General features: G+C 43.0%; 1 protein-coding gene across 1 annotated transcript in view; it reads right to left on the bottom strand.

The window, feature by feature from the left end:
* ZFYVE26 (zinc finger FYVE-type containing 26) overlaps nucleotides 1-20333 on the bottom strand; it is a 60808-nt gene extending 40475 nt beyond the window's left edge. Inside the window, exons 1-13 of the mRNA XM_007449003.1 lie at nucleotides 20110-20333; nucleotides 18213-18291; nucleotides 14568-14657; nucleotides 12692-13214; nucleotides 12187-12317; nucleotides 11015-11179; nucleotides 10779-10867; nucleotides 9650-9813; nucleotides 6738-6941; nucleotides 5103-5720; nucleotides 4551-4637; nucleotides 1924-1992; nucleotides 1147-1298 (exon numbers count right to left, since the gene is read on the bottom strand). Coding sequence (XP_007449065.1) covers nucleotides 1147-1298; nucleotides 1924-1992; nucleotides 4551-4637; nucleotides 5103-5720; nucleotides 6738-6941; nucleotides 9650-9813; nucleotides 10779-10867; nucleotides 11015-11179; nucleotides 12187-12317; nucleotides 12692-13214; nucleotides 14568-14657; nucleotides 18213-18291; nucleotides 20110-20303 — 2565 coding nt within the window. The 5' untranslated portion in view covers nucleotides 20304-20333. The remainder of the gene's footprint in view (nucleotides 1-1146; nucleotides 1299-1923; nucleotides 1993-4550; nucleotides 4638-5102; nucleotides 5721-6737; nucleotides 6942-9649; nucleotides 9814-10778; nucleotides 10868-11014; nucleotides 11180-12186; nucleotides 12318-12691; nucleotides 13215-14567; nucleotides 14658-18212; nucleotides 18292-20109) is intronic.
* Nucleotides 20334-20584: the final 251 nt, after the last annotated feature.

Genomic DNA, 20584 nt, shown 5'->3' with positions numbered 1-20584 from the left:
CCCAAAAAAAAAAAAAAAAAAAAAAAAGTAATTTTATTTTCTGGTTAATACTTTTTGGTATTTTTTAATAAATATGCACAACTTGCTCTGTAACCAGGTTTAAAAATAAAACCGTTTATTAAAAAAGAGAAACGAAAAAAAGAAAAGATCAAAGCCCCAGGAAAGGAAGAGGAAGTGAGGACATTTAGCGGTAAAGCATCAGGGGCTCGCAACTGACTTCCTCTTGGTTAGGGTGTCAGAAAAGCTGGTGAGGGTCCTATCCTTCCCAGAGGGATAGAATTATCATTATCATTAAAGTACAGGATTTAAAATGTGTCAGAGGAAGTTAAGTAAAAATTATCCAATCACCTAGATGTTTCCATGATTTATTCCTCAACAAGTAAACTCACATGAAAGAAAAATTCTGACCTGTGTGTTAAGGGACCAGTGCAAGCGTCATAAATATATCAAGAGGGTTTTAAAAACTAGAAGAGTGGGCTTTTATGCTTTTAAATTTAAACAATAGCAGAGGATTCTTGCATTTCTCACAGCTTGCACATAATCCGCTTAACATTCCAAGAGGTAGCACAAGCAAGTATTATATTTAACTCCAAGTTTCAGATGAGGACGTCAAAGCTCAGAGGGGAGAGTCTTTCTCTGGTTTCGACTCCCTGCACTTTTCCCTACACAACATTCTAATTTGCTAGCTCCCTACACTTCCTGTATGTTAAACTGGCATTCTATTTATTATTAAAAATTGTTTGCATAGTGATTTCTAACTATGTAAAACCACATATGTGTTCAGAAAAGGACTACAAGGAAAGAAACAAAAATATTTCAACGTCTTGACTGTGGCCGAATGTTTTCTTTTATCTTGTTAAAAAACTGTTTTATGTTCTGAATACAAACAGATGATTCAACAGCTTAAATCTCCTTCTGGATCTTGAAATCCACAATGCTCAAGATCAGGCTCCATACATGGAAACTCCCTCCTGCTTCTGCTAGACGTGGCCCCTCAGGTGCGCCCGACTGGCTCTGCTTGCACAAGCATCTGGCTTTACCTGATGCCCCGCAGGTCCCAGACAGCAAAGGGCTACCTTAGCGTTCTTTACTGTGACAAAGTAGAGCCTAGGCTCCTAACACCTGCTGCACAAGTACCCGCCTCACCTGATGGGCTTCTGCGAAGTTCCCCCGGAGGATGCAGGATGCCAGCAGTGACTCAGGTGGGGAGAACATCATGTGGATGAGTGAACTTTGAGGTTGAGGCTGCAACCGGCCATCCAGCTCATTCTTCCCAGATGCAGTGCTCAGACTTCCCTCTGTCAGGACACAAGAATGTGGGGGGTGGGGGGGTCAAGGAAGGGATAGAAATTGAGGAAGAACTATTCTGTCACCTGCTGCCAAACTCCTATCTTCTCAAAGTCCTCTAAAAGGTCTGTAAACGGACCTTGAATTTTCCTCAAATGAAGCGCATACCTATGCTATCATCTTTTTCTTTCTTTCTTTTTTTTAAATTGAGGTATAGTTGACTTACAATACTGTGTTAGTTTCAGGTGTGCAGCAAAGTGGTTCAGTTATATATATAAATATATTTATTTATATTCTTTTTTTCATTCTTTTCCATTATTGGTTATTATAAGAAATTGAATATAGTTCCCTGTGCTATACAGTAAATCCTCGTTGTTTGTCTATTTTATATATGGTAGTGTGTACCTGTTAATATGTTATCATCTTTGAATATAAGACTTATGTACCAACAACCTTCCTTGGGTATTCACCTCTGTTCCTCTCTACTGATGGGTAACTCAGCTGATAGTGAAATAGCCCTTTCCCCACTGAACACAAGCATGAACTGCTCAGTCCAGGTTTTCACACCGTGGTGTGTGGCAACTCTTTATGAGGGCAAAGCTGCTGGAAGTTGGCAACTGGTTGGGACCCCCATACCTGAAGTACTTGTGCTCAGCTCACCACTTGTACTTTCCAGGGATGGGTTGGAACCTCTATCCCGGCCATCTAGAGGTATTAGGAGGAAAGAGAGAAAATCAACCATCAGTGCCTTACAGTGTAGAAAGTGAGAAGTTGGCTTGAAAGCTGAGATCTGGGTAGAGTGAGAAGATAATGGGTAGCTACTATACCAGTGGCCCCTTCTACAGTAAAATGCAAATTCCTACAGACCAAAGGTACAGGGGTGGGCTTAATATGGCCCCAGTGCTCATTTGGATAGTAGCTTATATCAGTGGTTTCCAGTCTCTGGGTCTCAGAGCCCCAGGAGCTTTCAAGTTACTTCTAGGGGTCAGCGACCCCCATTGCTCACTAAGCACTGTCAATAGTCTGAAAAAACAATTAAAGCACAACTATTATGACATGGAACCAGTACGGTGCCAAAGAGGGTCACAAAATTTTCTGACATAGAAAAAGTTGTCCTCATAGTTGAAAAAGTAGGGAACCAAAGTATAAGGCCAGACTGATCAAAGACCATGACATTGGGACTTCCCTGGTGGCACAGTGGTTAAGAATCCGCCTGCCAATGCAGGGGACACGGGTTCGAGCCCTGGTCCGGGAATATCCCACATGCCGCGGAGCAACTAAGCCCATGCGCCACAACTACTGAGCCTGCGCTCTAGAGCCCGCGAGCCACAACTACTGAGCCACAACTAGAGAAGCCCGCGCACCGCAACGAAGAGTAGCTCCTGCTCGCTGCAACTAGAGAAAGCCCACGTGCAGCAACAAAGACCCAACACAACCAAATAAATAAATATATATATATATAAAAAGACCATGATATTGAAAGTCCTGGAGAAAAAGCATCTTCTTCTCAACACCTGCTTTCCTACAGCTGTAGGAAAAGAGAAGATGGATTGTGCATTCTGGGCGGGATGGGTCAGGTGGATGCAAACTGACTCAAACCAATTAACTGAGCAACTTAAGGGGCTCAGCCTTTACGTCTTCCATGTTTCTCTCATGGTAGTCTCCACCCCAGCCAGCATGTTCATGTCTCTTGTTGCCACTTAGCTAAAGCCTACTCATTCTTCTGAGCTTGATTCAAAAGTCAACTCTTTCAGAAAACCTGTTTCTCTGCCTTTGTAGACTACGCTGACCTCCCCGTCCATGAGATCTCTTCTGTTTTCAGGCCGTGCCTCCGGGAAGTTTAAGTTTTTCATGTGTACTGTCTATGCAGGTAAATTATAAATTCCTTGAAGGCAAAGTCCTGGTTTATGCCTCATTCACCTCCCTCAAGATACCTAGTATTTTTTTTAGCACACAGGAAACTCTTTATGAACTCCCTGTTAATTATTTTAAAACTACCAAAAACCATAATGGAAATTTGATTATCTAAAAATTTAATACTTCTGTATAAAGCTTCTGTGTTAAACTCCTTTAGAAAAACTCATAATCAGGGCTTCCCTGGTGGCGCAGTGGCTGAGAGTCCGCCTGCCGTTGCAGGGGACACGGGTTCGTGCCCCGGTCCGGGAAGATCCCACGTGCCGCGGAGCGGCTGGGCCCGTGAGCCATGGCCGCTGAGCCTGGGCGTCCGGAGCCTGCGCTCCGCAATGGGAGAGGCCACAACAGTGAGAGGCCCGCGTAATGCAAAAAAACAAAAACAAAAACAAACAAAACAAAACAAAAAAAACTCATAATCAAAGTCAAAATACAAAATGGAGCAAAACTTGTAGCACAAAATGACCGAATATTTTTCTTAAGGTATAAAGAGCTTCTTACAATTCAACAAGAAAGACAAACCCAACAGAAAATATGTACCTTAGACTGAAAAATATAAATGGCCAATAAACATATGAAAAGACATTCAGTCTCAAACTAAAAATTAGTATTAAAACAATGACACACCATTACTATATTAATCATATTGGCAAAGACTAAAAAGAAACCTGATACTACTCATTTTTGATGAATGTATATGCAAATAGGCACTTACATACAGGTGATGGGAATGTAAATTGGTCCACCTTTTTGGGGGGCAATTTGTTATATCTGTATTTATACCCAAATATACTTTGACCTTCTATATTATACTGCTAGGGACTTATCCTATAGATATACTCACACAAGTATGCACAGACATACGTACAAGGTCGTTTACTGTAGCATTGTTTATAATAGTAAAAAACTGGAAACAATTTAAATGCCCACAAAAGGGTACATATGACAATGGACTACTAAGCAGCCTTTAAAATAAGTGAAGAGAAGTGAGTTCTCAATATAGAGTATGATATGTTTACATATGTAAGAGGATATAAATGAAAAAAGAAAGTTGCAGTTCTCTCTATGTAGTATGATGCATCTGTATATCTAAAATGATATACATGCTTGTATTTCATGGAGAATTTTTGGAAGAAAACTATTAGCAAGGGTTACTTTGGGGGAGTGGGATTAGGATAATCTTAGATCACTTTAGTTTGTACCTTATCTTAAAAAACTGCTTTAAGATACTTTAAGATCTTATCTTTATCATTAGTGTTAAGGTACTTTAAGAACTGCTTTATCTTGAAGAATATCAGACAAGTGGCACTATACCATTTGCCGCTTGTGGGAAGGAGGCATGGAGAGATTACCTGCCCGGCTCCTTCTTGTCCGACGACCCCGGCGGAGACTGGGGTGCCACGTGGCGATGGGCCGGTATCTTCGGGAGGGTTGCTCCTCTGAAACAGCAAACCCAGTGGGTCATACGGGAGGGTGATCAATTTTTTTTTCCAATTGAAGTATTGTTGCTGTACAATATTATATGTTACAGGTGTACAATATTGCGATTCACAATTCTTAAAGGCTATACTCCATTTATAGTTATAAAATATTGGCTATACTCCCTGTGTTGTACAATATATCCTTGTAGCTTATTTTATATCTAATAGTTTGTACCTCTTACTCCCCTACTCCTATGTTGCCCCTCCCCCTTCTGAAAGTGATCAGTTTTGATTTGACCCACCTCCTGGGGTAACAGGTAGGGGAAGATCTGGACTGCCCTGTGCGACACTGAGCAGTACCCTGGAGTTCTGACACAAGTGGCTATGGCGATATGCCCTGAACTAGTGTGACTCCATGCACTCCTAGCTGTCCCACATTCTCGAGACTTTTCTCCCTCCTCCCTTTCTGTTAACTCCTCTCACCTGAGCCCTGGTTGCTGGTCACCACCTTGTACCTCCACTGGGCCTCAGAGAGAACCTTGGAGAACTGGTGCAGGCGGCTCTGCAGTCCGTCTCTGCTGCTGGTGCCCAAGCCACTCTGGCCTTCAAGCTGCTTTGGCTTCTCGGGGGTGCTGCGGCTGCTTAGCTCATCCAGCTGCTCCTGGAGCAGCCTGAGGAAGGCCCCTATTACATATTCATCAGCCAGGAACCCACTGATACCGCTAGTAAAGTGCTTTAGGTCCAAAAAGCTGTGCCTGTGAGGCTCTGGGGAACTGTCTTTTGGCTCTGCCTTCAGAGAGCTTGGAACTGTGTAGGCCAGGCTCCTGGAGGCCCCCAGCGAACCCTGTTCTGACCTCCTCTCAGGCTGTGCTATGTGCTGAGGGCTCTCTGACGGGGACCTCAAACCCGACGGGCCCTTCCCCTCAGCGTCATCATCCTCAGCGTAGTCCTCGGGCAGGTGAGGCTCTGGGTGAAGATCAGCAGAGGTGATAAGGAGCAATGAGAAGATGTTTTCTAGAAGTTCCAGGCACAGAGAGTCAGGAATACTGCACAGATACTGTTGACACCTGGCCAGGTATGTTGAAAAGAGATCTGAAGCACCTGAAGAAGCATGTATAAAAGAAGAGGCCAGAGAAAGAGAAGGAAAGAGAGAAAATGCAAACATGAGAAACAGTACTTGCCAGACTCAAACATTCTCCCAAGTTTAACTCATTTCTTTCTTTGTAGTGACTCAGGGAACCGTGGTTACAGTCAGAAGACTAAGAGGCTATTGAGCCACGTCTTTTCATGATTTGTAGAAAGATTTTGCTCCCTTAAAGTACAGTTCAGTGAACACTCATTATTTTGTTTCTGCTTTTTAAAATTACATTACTCCTTATCTCTGAGAAGCCCTCCATATTTCAGTTCCTAGAATGAAGGCAACCTGGAGACTCCTTATTCCTCAATTCCTGTTTGCACTCATTGTTATACTACAGGTGATCACAGCCTACCCAGATCTCTTAAAATGACCATGCTCAGAGGTGAAGGTCTATTCCAAAGCTGCAAGGGAGAGATACTTGACCACCAGTCACAGAAAGCAAGGTAAGGAGTTATAAGTTTTTAAGAAAAATGAGAGCTAATAGGACACAAGGTTCTTTCAAACTGTAGGCTGTGACCTATGACACTGACTTAGACGGCTGCATTTGAAAAAACGAAATAAAGCAGAAAAATAATCAGGAGTGTGCTCTGTTTGGAAGGGTAAGTAATGTTTCTTAAAACTTATTTCAGTTTACGCATCACATACACACATATACACATACACACGAAAGCACAAATTATATACCTAGGTGCAAACTGGAGTGATGTGAAATGCTATCTACTGTGGACTGGAGTAAAAAAAGAAGCATTTGGAAAACACTGTACTAGGTGCTCAGGCTCTGTTAGAACTTATGCAGATCACTTGCTTTCTCCATGTCCCTTTGATTCACAGAGGCTGATAAATGGATGAAATTATTCGTGGGCATAATAAAACCAAGGCCACCTCCCAGCCCTGGTGGCAAAGGGTTCCCGCGCAGAGAACCTGCTGGGATAGGTTGTTCCCAGCTCCCGCCAGGGAAGGGGTGGGGGGCGGCGCTGCACCTGGGGAGGAGAGAGAATCCTTCACTGACTCTGCAGCCATGGCCAGGTCCTCTGAGGGACCCTCTTTGCATTCCTGGCACTGGGAGTGCCGGTGTGAGTTCACACAGAGGGCATAGATGGCATACTTCATGGCACAGAAGCTCCGGTAGAGTGTCAGGTTCTGACACCGGCTCAGGTGCACAGGGACCGTGGCGTCAGTTGAATCTGAATTATAGAGAGAAACAGACAGAACTTCAGAGATGCTACTTATTTTTTATTTTAATTTTTTAAATTTTTGGTTGCATTGGGTCTTCGTTGCTGCTTGCAGGCTTTCTCTAGTTGCTGTGAGTACGGGCCACTCCTCGTCGCAATGCCCGGGCTTCTCACTGCGGTGGCTTCTCTTGTTGCAGAGCACGGGCTCTAGGCGCGCAGGCTCGGTAGTTGTGGCTCACGGGCTCTAGAGTGCAGGCTCAGTAGTTGTGGCGCACGGGCTTAGTTGCTCCGTGGCATGTGGGATCTTCCTGGACCAGGGCTCGAACCCATGTCCCCTGCATTGGCAGGCGGATTCTTAACCACTGCGCCACCAGGGAAGTCCCAGAGATGCTTCTTTCAGGCAGGGGCTGCATGTATGGCTGAAGCAAAGAGATGCCACACTGCTAGTCCCCTAGGTGTTCTCACCCTCTCTCCTTTCTGGCAGTGTGATGTGCATCCCTTCCAGGCCTTTTTTTCTATTCAACAACTTTCAGTCTCTTGGTTTCCTTTTCCCCACCAACCTCCCCTCTACATGTCTGTTCAACCTAGGCTTCATGGCTATTTAACAAATCTTTCCCTTACTTTTCTTAAAATACTTGTTTGTCCTTTTTTAAAAAAATAAACCTTGAAGTACTTGTTTGGTCTACCTTTCGAATATATGCCACATTACCCAAGAGGCAGGCTTAAAATGTGTTCAGATTGAGAAATAAGAGAGCAAAGGTAACATGGTGTTTAAAAAAAAAAAAAACTTGATATTTTTAGGAAAGCCCTGAAGCAGACATCATGAGAAAAAACATAAACTCTGTTGAGATTCCATACACTTGTTTAATAATTTATAATTTTTCATTAAAAATTTGTTTTGAACTTAGGAGGAAGGAAGGTTACCATCTTTACAGAATCTCTAAACATCTCAATATAACCATAATTCTTATCATAGCAAAAGTATAACCTGTTCAAAGAAAAAACATTAAATGTAATAAAGCAAAAAGAAGAAAAAAATACCACCCATAGGCCTACCAGCTAAACACAACCACTGCTACATTCTGGTTTAACCCCTTTAATAGTTTTGTGTACATGTGCATGTGTTTGAGTGTAACATTTTATATACTTTTTAATTTTCCTACTTCTTAAAAATCCTTTAGAGCATAAGCATTTGATTATGTTTCTTTACAAACTAAATCTCTGCTGGATGCACATAGTTCTACTGAATGAATCCCTTGTCTAGGCATATTCCTCAAGGGCAGGACACTGGAAATAGTTAGGGATGTTTTGCTACTACAATGCTGCAACAAGCCCCTTTAGGTATAGGTTTCCTAGTGATTACTTCTTAGAAGCTTGGCCTTGCCAAGGTCAGGGTAATAAGCAGAACAAAGTCAATATTGTTCTATGGCCTTGACCTCTTCATGGCATTATTGCCCAGAGCCAGGACTTGCAAGCACGCTGAGAGGGAGTGGCTCCTTACATTTTTGCCCCAGATGCCTCTCTTGCCTCACCCTAGTCCAAGCCCTATTATCACTCCTCTTTTGCCTTTTCCAAGTTCAAGTTCTAAGTGTGTTCTGGTGGGTCCCCGGGGATAGATTTCAAACACTTCTTCGGAAGCCTTTTGTACTTGTATGTAGAAAGCAGAGAGTTCCAGTTCCTTTAGGAAATCTGCTAAACAAATTGTCTACCTTTCCAAAAAAATATAGAATATAGTAACACTAGTTTTACAATTAGTGGTAGGTCCTTTAAAAAAGTAAATCCAAGCAATATCTAAGCTGACAGACATCTACTGCCATACGAGAATGTTTGTTTCTCTCAAAAGTAAGGTGTCCAGCCTGTGTAGTAGGTTGTGACCACACCATCATATGATTTTTGAGAGCAAAAAAGAGTGAGCTTGTTAATGGGGACTTGAATTTTAAGCAAAGATCTAAGGTTAAAACAAGGCTTTGTGGGCTTCCCTGGTGGCACAGTGGTTGAGAGTCCGCCTGCTGATGCAGGGGACACGGGTTCGTGCCCCGGTCTGGGAAGATCCCACATGCCGTGGAGCGGCTGGGCCCGTGAGCCATGGCCGCTGGGCCTGTGGGTCCGGAGCCTGTGCTCCACAGCGGGAGCGGCCACAACAGTGAGAGGCCCGCGTACCGCAAAAAAAAACCCAAAAAAACAAGGCATTGTTACTGTTTCAGGCAAGTCTTTCTTCTAAAAGAAAAACTCTAAAAAAAACTCAAAAGAAGAATCTTCTAGAAGAAAGACTCTTTACCTGTTCAATAGACTATGAAGAAGATATGGGAGGGAAGGAAGGCACAAAATGTGCTGTAAGAAAGCTTATGAAGCATGGAGAGACTCATCAAGAATTTGCATAAATACTGCCAGTGACAATGCTGTGAATTCAGAGGGCAGTTCCTAATTCTCTTTCAGTGAAATGAGGGTATGCTCACGGTTCCTGAGCTGGATCCATGAGGACAAAGGTTCCTATGGAATTGTTCTCATAGGATACCCTAGGCCTCACCAAGAAAGGGGAAGATGTCCCTACATCTTGTAATCTGATTGTGGCAAACAGCACTAATTTAGAGGGTACCTGCTGGACCACCCATCTTCATAGATCCCAGCAATCACATCTAGGTAAATCTTGTGCTGTAAGAAACATCTGCAAGATTGTCCTAAGAGGGAACCTTGCCCAGGTCACTCCATCGCCAACTCACCATGCGCTTGCTGGGGGTCCTTGGCTGGCACCTTCTGTAGGAGCTTGAGGACATCTTCCTCCCTGAGGGCTGGAAGGTTTGTAAGGTGATGGAGAGAGTAGAGCACTGAGTGGCTTTCTCCACCATGTAAGTGACACAAGAGATCTCTCTTTGGTATGGGGTTGCTGAAAGGGAAAGTTGGGAGGATGGAAGGGGAGGCAGTTTATATAATTGCTTTGAGAAAGACCAGTCTCCATTCCCTCTTATTCTTTCTCTCTGGCCTGTAACACCACAGGTTTCACTTCCCCAAACACTAAATTTCAGTTGGTCTATGAGAGAGGATAGGATTTATTTACCCCCAGGGAAGGACATTCATCAAGCTGGCTTTACTTGTCTAGTAAGGACCTAGGAAGGGCCTCTGTGCTCAGCAGGGTCTAGAAAGGGCCCATAGATTAAGCTTCCTAATTTCTGTAATTTTCCTAGCTGAGAGCTGACACGAGCCTCTCTGCTTTTCTTTGAGTCAGGGCCCCTTGCTACGTCCCCCAGTGGCCTACTCGACTTCAGAAGTGCTGGTGAGGTGGGTGAAGAACAAAATAAGAACCCAGATCCAGGGAAGACCCAAGGCTAAGTTATCAGGAAAACACAGGGCCGCGCACACATTTCAAGAGGCAGTTGTTGAATAAAAATGTGATCCAAGATAACAGGTGGCTAAGAATGTGGACCACACTCACTAGCTGTGTGACTTTGAGCATGTTATTTAACACCTCTGGGCTTCAGGTGCCCCACCTTTAAAATGAGGATAATATTGGTGTTTACCTCACAGGATTATTGTCAAGCTTAAGTGAAATCATCACGTAAAGGGCTTAGAGCAATGCCTGGTGTATAGTAAGTGCTCAGGAGATGTGAGGTTTTGTTCTTGTGATCACTGTCATCCTTAAATTATCCTCTAGTTATGACCTTATGGCTGTGGTGAAGATAATCACTACTTATGCTCCTTTCCTGGTTTAATAGTTGGAACAATTATTTGTTGCTGGTCAACACTGTCAACTTAAACCATTTACAGGGAAGATGTCTTGAAATGGCCACACGTGCAGAGCATGGGTCAAGTGTGCCCAGTGGTGGGAAGAGGGCTGGCTGTGCAGGGCCATACCTGCTCTGCTGCACACACCACTCCAGGACCTCCAGGTGAGCCCACAGCCCATCACAGGCATCCCTGAGGAGCTTATCACAGCCTTGGTCCTGTGTTGATACGGGAGAAGAAAGAGATGCTGACTCAGGCACCTGGGGTCAGAGATGGGACCAACTTCAGGACCCTGCATTCTGCCTCAGCCCAAAGTGCCACCACACTCATTTCCGGAGCTGCTTGGGCTGCAGAGTGAGAGTTACCTGGGTCCTGTGGAGTGTCTGGAGCAGCCTCTGGGCTGACGCTAGGCTCTGGCAGTGTGTCCAGCCCAGGAGCACGAGCAGTCGACTGAGAGGGCTGAATTCTCTATCTAGCAGGCAGCCAAGACTTGGGAAGTCTTCCTCCTTCAACAGGGTGAGTGCTGTCACCTGGAAGCCAAAGGCGGCTGCTAGAGGCAGCTCTGGGGACTTGCTGCTAATCAGGGTAAGAAGCTTTTCAGTATAGAAGGGAGGTTCCTGACAATGACAGAAGTGGCCAGTTGAATACAAAGTGTTTAGGAAAACACTAGACTGTAAGCTCCTAGAAGGCAGGGATTGACTTCTGTTGTATCCCCAGATCCTAGCATAGTACATAGTACATAGAATGAGGTTAATAAATAGCTGTTGAAGAACTTTCCTGGTGGTCCAGTGGTAAAGAATCCCCCTTCCAATGCGGGGGACGTGAGTTCCATCCCTGGTCGGGGAACTAAGATCCCACATGCCATGGGGCAACTAAGCCCGTGCACCACAACTCTGAGCTCGTGTGCTTCAACTAGAGAGCCTGTGTGCCACAAACTACAGAGCCCACACACTCTGGAGCCCACGCACCACAACTACAGAGCCCACGTGCCCTGGAGCCCACGCACCACAACTAGAGAGAGAAAACCTGCACGCCACAACTAGAGAGAAGCCTGTGCGCCGCGATGAAGAACCTGTGTCGCAATGAAAGATCCTACGTGCCGCAACTAAGACCTGACACAGCCAAAAAAAAATAAATAAATAAATAAATAAATAAATATAAAAAAATAAATAGCTGTTGAATTAAACTAAAGCTCAGTTGCAATCTGGAAGGAGAAGGTTAGAGTAATTAGAGTCCCCTGTCAGCTAGGCAACATATTGCTGCCACTGTCTTTTCTTCCTCGCACCCTCCAGAAAGCTTACATGTATCCAACATTTCAGTGCCTGCCCAAGGACTGACACAAAATGCTGGCAGTTCTAATTATGAATGATACTGGTTCTCAGAGCCTTCTGGAACTGTGGGATGGACGCAAACTAGACGACTCACTGTTAATTAAACTGCTTTGTGTTGGATAAATGAGTGCGAGAGAAAGGAGGAGTGAAGAAGCCTGGACAGAGTCCCTGGGTACTTGAGTGGAGAAGCACTGAGTTTGACTTACCAGGATCTGCTCGAGGAAGTGCTTGCTGTTGCTCAGGCAGTAGAAATAGGCCAATTTCCAAGCCTGGGCTGGGTCAGGATTGGAGAACAAGGCTAGCATTGCCCGCTCAGGATCCAGATGAGCCGGTGAGACTGAAAATCAAATCAGATGGGGTTACTGGGGAACTGGACTCTTCTTTCCTAAGGTAAAGCCCGTTTGAAAAACCAACTGATATGACAGTTCACTCTTTTAAAAAGTTAAACCAGGTTTTCTACACTTCTCTCTTAAAGACTCTTTACTTCTCTCAGTAGTTTCTGAAAAGTTCTTTTCTGCTATGATTATTACTTCATTTTTTTTCTCCATCACTCTTTCTTAAGCTATGAAAGCTGTGCTTTCACAGTACATCTTGCCCATTTTTGCTTAGCTTCTCCCATTAGGTTTCCTGAACAACATGGAAGGGAGCAGGCTAGAGGGAGTCAGAGGGCCTGGGCAGAGTGGAATTAGAGAAGCAGTGCAGGGAACACACCTTTTCCAGAGGGTGTGGTGGTCGGTGGCTTTTCTGGGGCCTTCTCTGCATAGGTGTGGCCATACAGGGACACCAGGCCCCGCCCGGCCTTGTGCAGCAGGCAGCCGAGCAGCTGCTCCTCCCGCAGGGGACTCCCCTCCGACCTGCTGGCCTCCAGCAGTTCCTCACACAGGAGATGCAGCTCAGCCCCGAGCGGCTCTGCAGGGCAGCGCAGAGTCCGCAGGGCTCCGTAGATGGCATCGACTGCCCCTGGGTGCCTGACGGCAGGATCCCGCAAAGCTCGCAGTGCCTTTCGAATGAGGTCCACCAGCGCCTTCTGCAAGAGCCAGCCTTGGAGGCCCATGCCATCTTCCTCCCCAAGCAGGAGCTCCAGCAGGGCCTGCGCGGGCTGAGGGGCCTCCCGCAGGAGATCCCAGAGCAGAGAGACAGCTTCTGAGCTGAGCCAAGGGGGCCAGCTCTCTTGCCTCTGATTTCCATCAAGCACAGGGTCTGCTGCATCTTGTGCTAAGACCGTGTACAGCTCCTAAACAGGGGATGAAGAGAGGGATGGGCGCTATGTCCAGAATTTTATCACTTACACGCCTTCATGTTTTCCTCTTTTCAGTGTATATATATTCACGTGTGTATATACAATAGTAGCAACAGCAAATACTTCTGTAGTAGTTACTATGTGCCAGGTCCTTTACACAGAAAAATTAAATTAATACTTACAATCACCTTAGGAAGAAGACACTACTGTTATCCTCGTTTTGAAGGTGTCATCAAATCAGGGGGTTGAGGCAAAGAGAGATTTGCCCAAGGCCTCCATGCTCAAGCTAGTCACCCCCACCCCCATTGCCTCCGAAACGTGCACTGTCAATCTAAATCAGGGACTGCAAACTCATAGACCAGGTAACAGATGGGAATAAGACACTATGCCCAGCTCAAGGCGTTTAAATTCAACTTTTAAAAGAATACTACAGACCAGTTTTTAACCCCTGATCTAAATCCCAACCAAGATTTTGGATACAGCCCATTCTTCATCCCTCCCTAAAACCTTCCCCAGTACCTCCAACTCACACAACTTTCCCTCTTTATTGGGCTTTCAATGTTCTTAAAATTAGTACCATATGGCTTAGTACCTAATTGTGCCATGTGTGTATTTCCTTCCCCCCCAACTAGATTGCAAGCCTTTAAAAGGCAAGATCTCTGTAGCCTATAATTTGTTTGGTAGGTTATTTCCCACACTTCAGCACCATTCCTGTGGGTGGTACTCAGGGATACCTGTTCATTAACTGCCTCCAAGATGGTCACAGGACCATGAGTCCTTGACCTAATACAAGTGAAAGTCCCTACCTTAAATCCTATTGTGAATATATCTTCAGTTAGCTGGTGGCTGGGTCATGAAGAAAATAAGTATTGAGACTCAGAGCATCCCTCAGGCACTTAAGTATAGATCTAGTTAAGATTTTGAATCTGCTCCCAGAAGGCAGTTGTAAGGATTAGCTATAACACATTCAGTGCACCTGTTACAGAAAAGGTATTCAGCAAATACATACTAGTTCCTTTCTCCCTTTATATTCCCTGCCACATTCTGGTGAAAAATTTAAACACCTAGTTTAAAACCAAGTTAGGTATTCCTTTCACGTGAAATGAAAAAAAAAAATTAATCCTCAACTATAATTAGTACTTCTGGCCAAGCTACCTCTAAGAATTCTACAATCAGATAAGTTTCCCCTATCTCTAAATTCCCCTCAAGGGGCCTCCACCTAGCCTGGTCTTGCCTGAGAACAGAGAACTGCCAACATCTTGGGGACCTGTTTCTGCTGGATCCCTGAAAGTTGAATTTGTTGAGTGACTGCAAACCTGGGCAGACAGATCCAGGGCCCTCTCTCACCTTGAGGATGTCCTCTGGGATGTCACCTGGGAGGTCTTCTGACAATAAAAGAAACTCAAGTTTTCTCCGGAAGCCAGCTGGAAGTAACTTCTAGAAGAATCATAAGAAGGAAGCATAGATATTAAGCATATGCTTTAGCTGACAATTATAAGTAAATATTTCTTTCTGGTTCATCTTATTTCTGCTGTTTTCTCTAAGATAAAGTACTTCTGACCATTAAATTCCTGGGTATGTCTTCAGACACTTTTCTTTATAAACGGAAACAGCTAAACTGAACACATACTCCTCTTAAATACTAACACTTAAATCCCACACTGTTTAGCCTCAAATGCCAAGGCTTGCTTATTTCATGTGATTTTTTGCCTCTAACTTGAAGTCCTTCTCCAAGACTCTCCCTTGCAGTGTCCAAAACACCCAGTTATGGGTAAGCTGGGATGGAATGGCCCACATGATCCTCTTTTGGCCTAAACCCATTTCTGGTATTCATTTTTAGTTGGAAAATAAAAGTAAAGGGGGAGAGATCTAATGTTTATGAAACACTTATTATGTGCCAGGTACTATGTGCCATATTTTCATGTGTTTTTAAAAATCTCATTATATCGCTAAATAAAACAAAACTATGGCATCAGGATGTTTTTAAAAATAATCTTCAGTAATGATGAAATGGTTAGGAAGTATTTTCTAATCATTTCAAGCATGAAAAGGAAAAAGTGACCCCATTGTTTGTTAATGAGACAGGACATCAGAGACTAATGTATAAAGGAAGAGAAAGCCTGTGACTCTTCCTGCACCTGCTTGTTTCACAATAACTTCCCTTCACCTGGTCCTTAAAACTAAAATGATAGTCCCCCTTTCTCCAGACACAAATACAAATGAGATGAAAGCCTGGGACTAATTCTGACAGGCACTCTTTTAAATTAGAGACACCTGTAAATCATGCCATCTGAATGCTTATATAATGCTAATGATTGGAAGGTGTAGAGAAAATTCATTCTGGCAAGCTGAAAGTTAGTGATTCTATCAAGGACTAAGAGGAAGGAATAGATAAGCCCAGACAACTGGTTAAGATTTTAGGACTTTCATTAAAATCCTAAAGACTGACTAGCTTGTATCTTTTTTTTACTGGTGAAATTACTTTATGCATATGCAGGGTCATAGACAACTAACATTCCTAAACCAGGCAAGAATTTGCCCAATGTTTCTAAGCACAGATTTTCTTACTATAAAAGCAAGGCATGTTCAATGCAGAAAAAGCAGAGAATATAAACACGCAAATGAAAACATACATACACAACACCCCCCCCAAATCTTTCCACTGAAGGAGAACTATAGTTACAACTGTGTTCTAAGGGTATTCAGACCATTTTCTACATATGCATATATGCATGCATAACAAACATACTGTTTTCTAAATTTTTTTTCTTCACATAGCAGAATATAAACATCCTCCCATGTCACTGAAAATTCATTGACCACGTAATTTTAATAGTGCCATGGTATTTTACAAGTAGATTAATCAGTCTTGGATTGTGGACATGGGAGTTGTTTCTATTTTTCCTTTATTAGAAGCAGCATGCTGTGAACATCATGCTGTTCACGTGATAAAAGATAAAAGGGCATAAGGCAAAAATAGATGAAGGAAAGGGAAAATGGAATCAGTTTCAACAAATAATTCAAAAGGAGCTTTTGGCAGCAGGTGGGAGACTGTAGCAGGAGCAGCCAGCAAGTCCCTAGAAGATGAAGTCCAGTTCTGGCTTTGTACAACTACCTCAGGAACACATTTGAAGTCTTGGTCCTTGTATTAAGTTTTAAAACTCTCTGAGGTCCTTGTATAAAGTTTAAAACATTCCCACGACTGTTTAAATAACTGAGGTACTGGAGCTTTAAGGACCAAATGATCTTCAATTCTGGGAAAAACAACTCTTAGTCTGTGAAAAGGAGCCAGGAAAGTGAAATCCACCTCCTGATCTGGTTGACCAACTGTCCAGAAATTTAACAACTACCAATCAGCCATAAAGTAAACAAATACCCTCTGCTGAGACAAAAGTTCATTTGGCTTGACAAATTCCATGTTTGTATTGAAAAGCTCCTTAGTCAGTAACAATAACATTTGTTATTTTTTTTCTTTTCTCTTTGAAGATACTATTGTATATTTTAGCTGAAGATGTCTCTTTTAGATCTGAAGCTACAGCCAACTCTTAAACAACCTGGGGTTGATTATTTTTCAGTTTTGCTTCTTTTTCTTCCCTCTTCTGCTGATCTTTTTGGCATTTCTCTTTGCTAGACCATTACCAAAAGCCTGGATAATAAACACATTTAGATTAGTAAGCTCTGGTGCTTTTTGACAGCTATGTGAAGAAGGGTAAGTGTCAGGCCAAAGCAGAACTAAAGACAAAATTCATTCTGATGACTGAGAGAAATTAAGAAGAAAATTAGGCTAAATTATAGACATTTACAAAATAGAATTTATGGTTTCTTGTGGCTTACCTGGCGGTGCAGTGGTTAAGAATCTGCCTGCCAACGCAGGGGGCATGGATTCGAGCCCTGGTCTGGGAAGATCCCACATGCAATGAAGCAACTAAGCCCATGTGCCACAACTATTGAGCCCACGTGCCACAACTACTGAAGCCTGCTTGCCTAGAGCCCATGTTCTGCAACAAGAGAAGCCACCGCAATGAGAAGCCTACGCACCACAACGAAGAGTAGCCCCCGCTCGCCTCAACTAGAGAAAGCCTGTGCACAGCAACAAAGACCCAACGTAGCCAAAAATAAATAAATAAAAATTAAAAAAAAGAATTTATATTTTCTTAATTTTAAGTCTATGTAGGCTAAAAATATTGTTGAGGTGGAAAAAGCAGAGGACTGATGACTCGAAGGCAGAAGACATTGGTTCCAGCTCCAATTTTGCCAACTAACTTTATGGTGTGACCCTGGGCCAGTCATTTATTTTCTGAGTCAGAGGTTCCTCACTTAAATCTTAAAGTCTCAGGTTTAATACAAAACTGCCGAGAATTTTTTAAATGGATATCAATTTCTGATAATTAACACATATTTCTAAAAGTGCTTTGAATGGTAATTTTTCTTAAAAAAATAAAAACCAAAAACCCTTCCTTACAAGTTTTCTTTCACTATTAATTTGCTCACTTTGTTTTCATATTTGGTAACTTTTATTTCAATTCATGTGAGTTGTTAAATTGTTAATTAATGACGTTTAAATCTATAAGATTTCACTGTACTGGACTAGTTAAAATAAGATTTTTGGATGAACAACTAAGTTTCAGCTCAGCCCATTCTCCCTTACTTGAGTATTATGAGGATTAGACTTTATTCACTATCTTGTCACTTTCACTGAGTTCTGCAAAGTTCTGTTTGGGCACAAGACTCATAATAGTATTTAACACAATAGTATCACCTCAGATGGTAGGTTAGTGAATTAATGCCAATGTAAGTTAGTGAATTAATAAATGAATTTAGGTAAAGAGACAGCAATAAATACTTAAGCCATTCTCACTGTCAATACTGAGAAAGGAATATGACAAACCTCAAAATACAGAAAGTAACAGACAAAAGGGAAATTTCATAACTCCTTCCAAGTTCTTTTCAGTCTTGGCCTCGGGCGAAAATTTTAAATGTAAACCTACTTACCTTTTCCAGGGCCAACCATTTTTCCAGTACAAGAAGCCAGACCCAGGCTAATCTTTGAGGGTTGATATCCTGTCCACATCTGAGAAATGTAAAAAGAAAAAATTTCTAAACAAAGAGTTTCTACTGACCTTTTCTCTTTTGTGATCCAAGATTTAGATTTCACTACTCAGTCTGTTTTAAACCTGAACCGGTAAGACATTGTCCTGAGAAATTTTTTAATGTATATGACAGATCAATAAAACAAGAACCTGAACAGAACTAGCAGCTTTCATTTAAAAAAAAAAAAAAAAAAGTCGCAATTCTACCTCCACCTCCCTATCTAGTTTTTAAAACAAACTAATATTACACAGAAAACCATAAGAGCAAAGCTATCTGAAATAGAAAACTTGAAATCTTGAAAACAGAATCAAATAGTCAAAGAAAAAAGGAACTTCATAAAAATTTATTTTTAACTCTATGCCAGAAACAGGATTATAAGAATTCATAAGCCTTTCTTTGAAGTTAGTAATTTAAATTAGACAGCAATTGGCTAGAATCCAAATTTAAGGGAAAAAACAAAGGAAGAAAAGAATCATGTAAATCTCCACTCTGTATGCGCTAATACAGTACTTTCTCATAAGTAACTGCCAGAGTAAGGAAAAGTGAGGGAGAGACTGAACGTTTAACTCCTATACCACTAATTGTTAATAGCACTGCCAGGAAGAACTTCATTCAAAATTCAGATAGAGAACATTGGTTGCCAGGGGACAAGGGAGGATCAGTGTACAAAGAGGTATTCCCAGGGAGCAAGGGAATTCTTTTGTGGTGATGAAATAGTTCTGTACCTTGATTATACTGGTAGTTATATGAGTCTAAGAATGGATAAAGATACACAGAACTACACACATAAAGGTGAATGCAGATTGGGACTATCCTGGCAGGCCAGTGCTTGGGACTCTGCACTTCCAATGCAGCGGGGTGCATGGGTTCGGCCCCTAATAGGATCCCGCATGCCCTGAGGTGCGCCCCCCCCCCAAAAAAAAATGAATTCAGATTTAAAAAATGGTGAAAACTGAATAAGGGCTGTAGTCTAGTTAACAGTACTGGTGTCAATTTCTTGGTTTTGATATTTATTATAGTTATATAAGATGTCACAATTGGAGGAAGTTGGGGAAAGGGTACTCTGTATTGTTTGTGCACTTTTTGTGAGTCTATGCTTAATTATTTCAAAATAAAAAGCTTTAAGTGAATTCACTTCTGGTCCTTTGTTAAAGCTACAACAGGGCTTCCCTGGTGGTGCAGTGGTTGAGAGTCCTCCTGCCAATGCAGGGGATACGGGTTCCTGCCCCAGTCCGGGAAGATCCCACATGGCGCAGCGCAGTGGTTGAGGGTCCGCCTGCCGATGCAGGGGACGCGGGTTCGTGCCCCGGTCCGGGAAGATCCCACATGCCGCGGAGAGGCTGGGCCTGTGAGCCATGGCCGCTGAGCCTGCGCGTCCGGATCCTGTGCTCCGCAGCGGGAGAGGCCACAACAGTGAGAGGCCCGCGTACCACAAGAAAAAAAAAAAAAAAAGCTACAACAATATCTTCAATTTCACAAGCAAGAAGGGAGCAGGTTTGCTCTTTTGGGGGTAAAGAAAATGCTTTTCAATGTAGTTGCACTATCTACTTTAATGATAATAAACAAGAAATGGTGGTTCCAGGCTTAAATACCGCTCCAGATGATAATTCAAAGCCAAACTGATAAAGTAATAAATAGGCATGTATTATAGAGGTAAATTTTCAGAACATGTGAAATACACTCTACCTTTGTTAACTCTTCAGAGGTGATTGAATGAGGCACAGGGACCAGAGCTCAAGTATAGTACCTTGTGTCTCCCGCCCTGTGACTGCCTGGCAGGAAGACAGAGTTCCCTTACCTCAGCTGACTGGGACACATGACCAGCGCCTGAAGTATATCTTCCACCTTATTTGGGATATCCCCTTGGGCCTCGTGTAGCTGAGGTACACATGCCTGTGCCAACTCCCATTCTCCTCTCCGAAGGCATTCACAGAAAAATCCAAAAAGCTGCTTCTGAGAAGCAGTTTCCTCTTCTCCAAATGGATGATGCATTTTCCCAGCACAGAGTGCAGGGAGATAGAAAGAGAGGAATTACGCAAAACACATTGTCAATTTTCTCACTCGTGGAGTACCTCCTAGAAACAACACACACCCGAGTCAGAAGAAAAGGAAGGAACTATATTTAGACAAACTAGCCAGTACTAGCCGCACTAGGAAAGGCGGGGCTTACTTTTCTAATTAACGTTGTAAATTTGATTTGACAGGTTACTGTCTCTTTGGGGAAGTTCCACATTTCCCCAAGGGGTGGATCCCATCTCTGTAGGCGCATCCAA

This window comes from Lipotes vexillifer, unplaced genomic scaffold (assembly GCF_000442215.2).
Source record: "Lipotes vexillifer unplaced genomic scaffold, Lipotes_vexillifer_v1.1 scaffold629, whole genome shotgun sequence".
Taxonomy (NCBI): Eukaryota; Metazoa; Chordata; class Mammalia; order Artiodactyla; family Lipotidae; genus Lipotes; species Lipotes vexillifer.
This window is presented reverse-complemented; position numbering and strand designations above follow the sequence as displayed.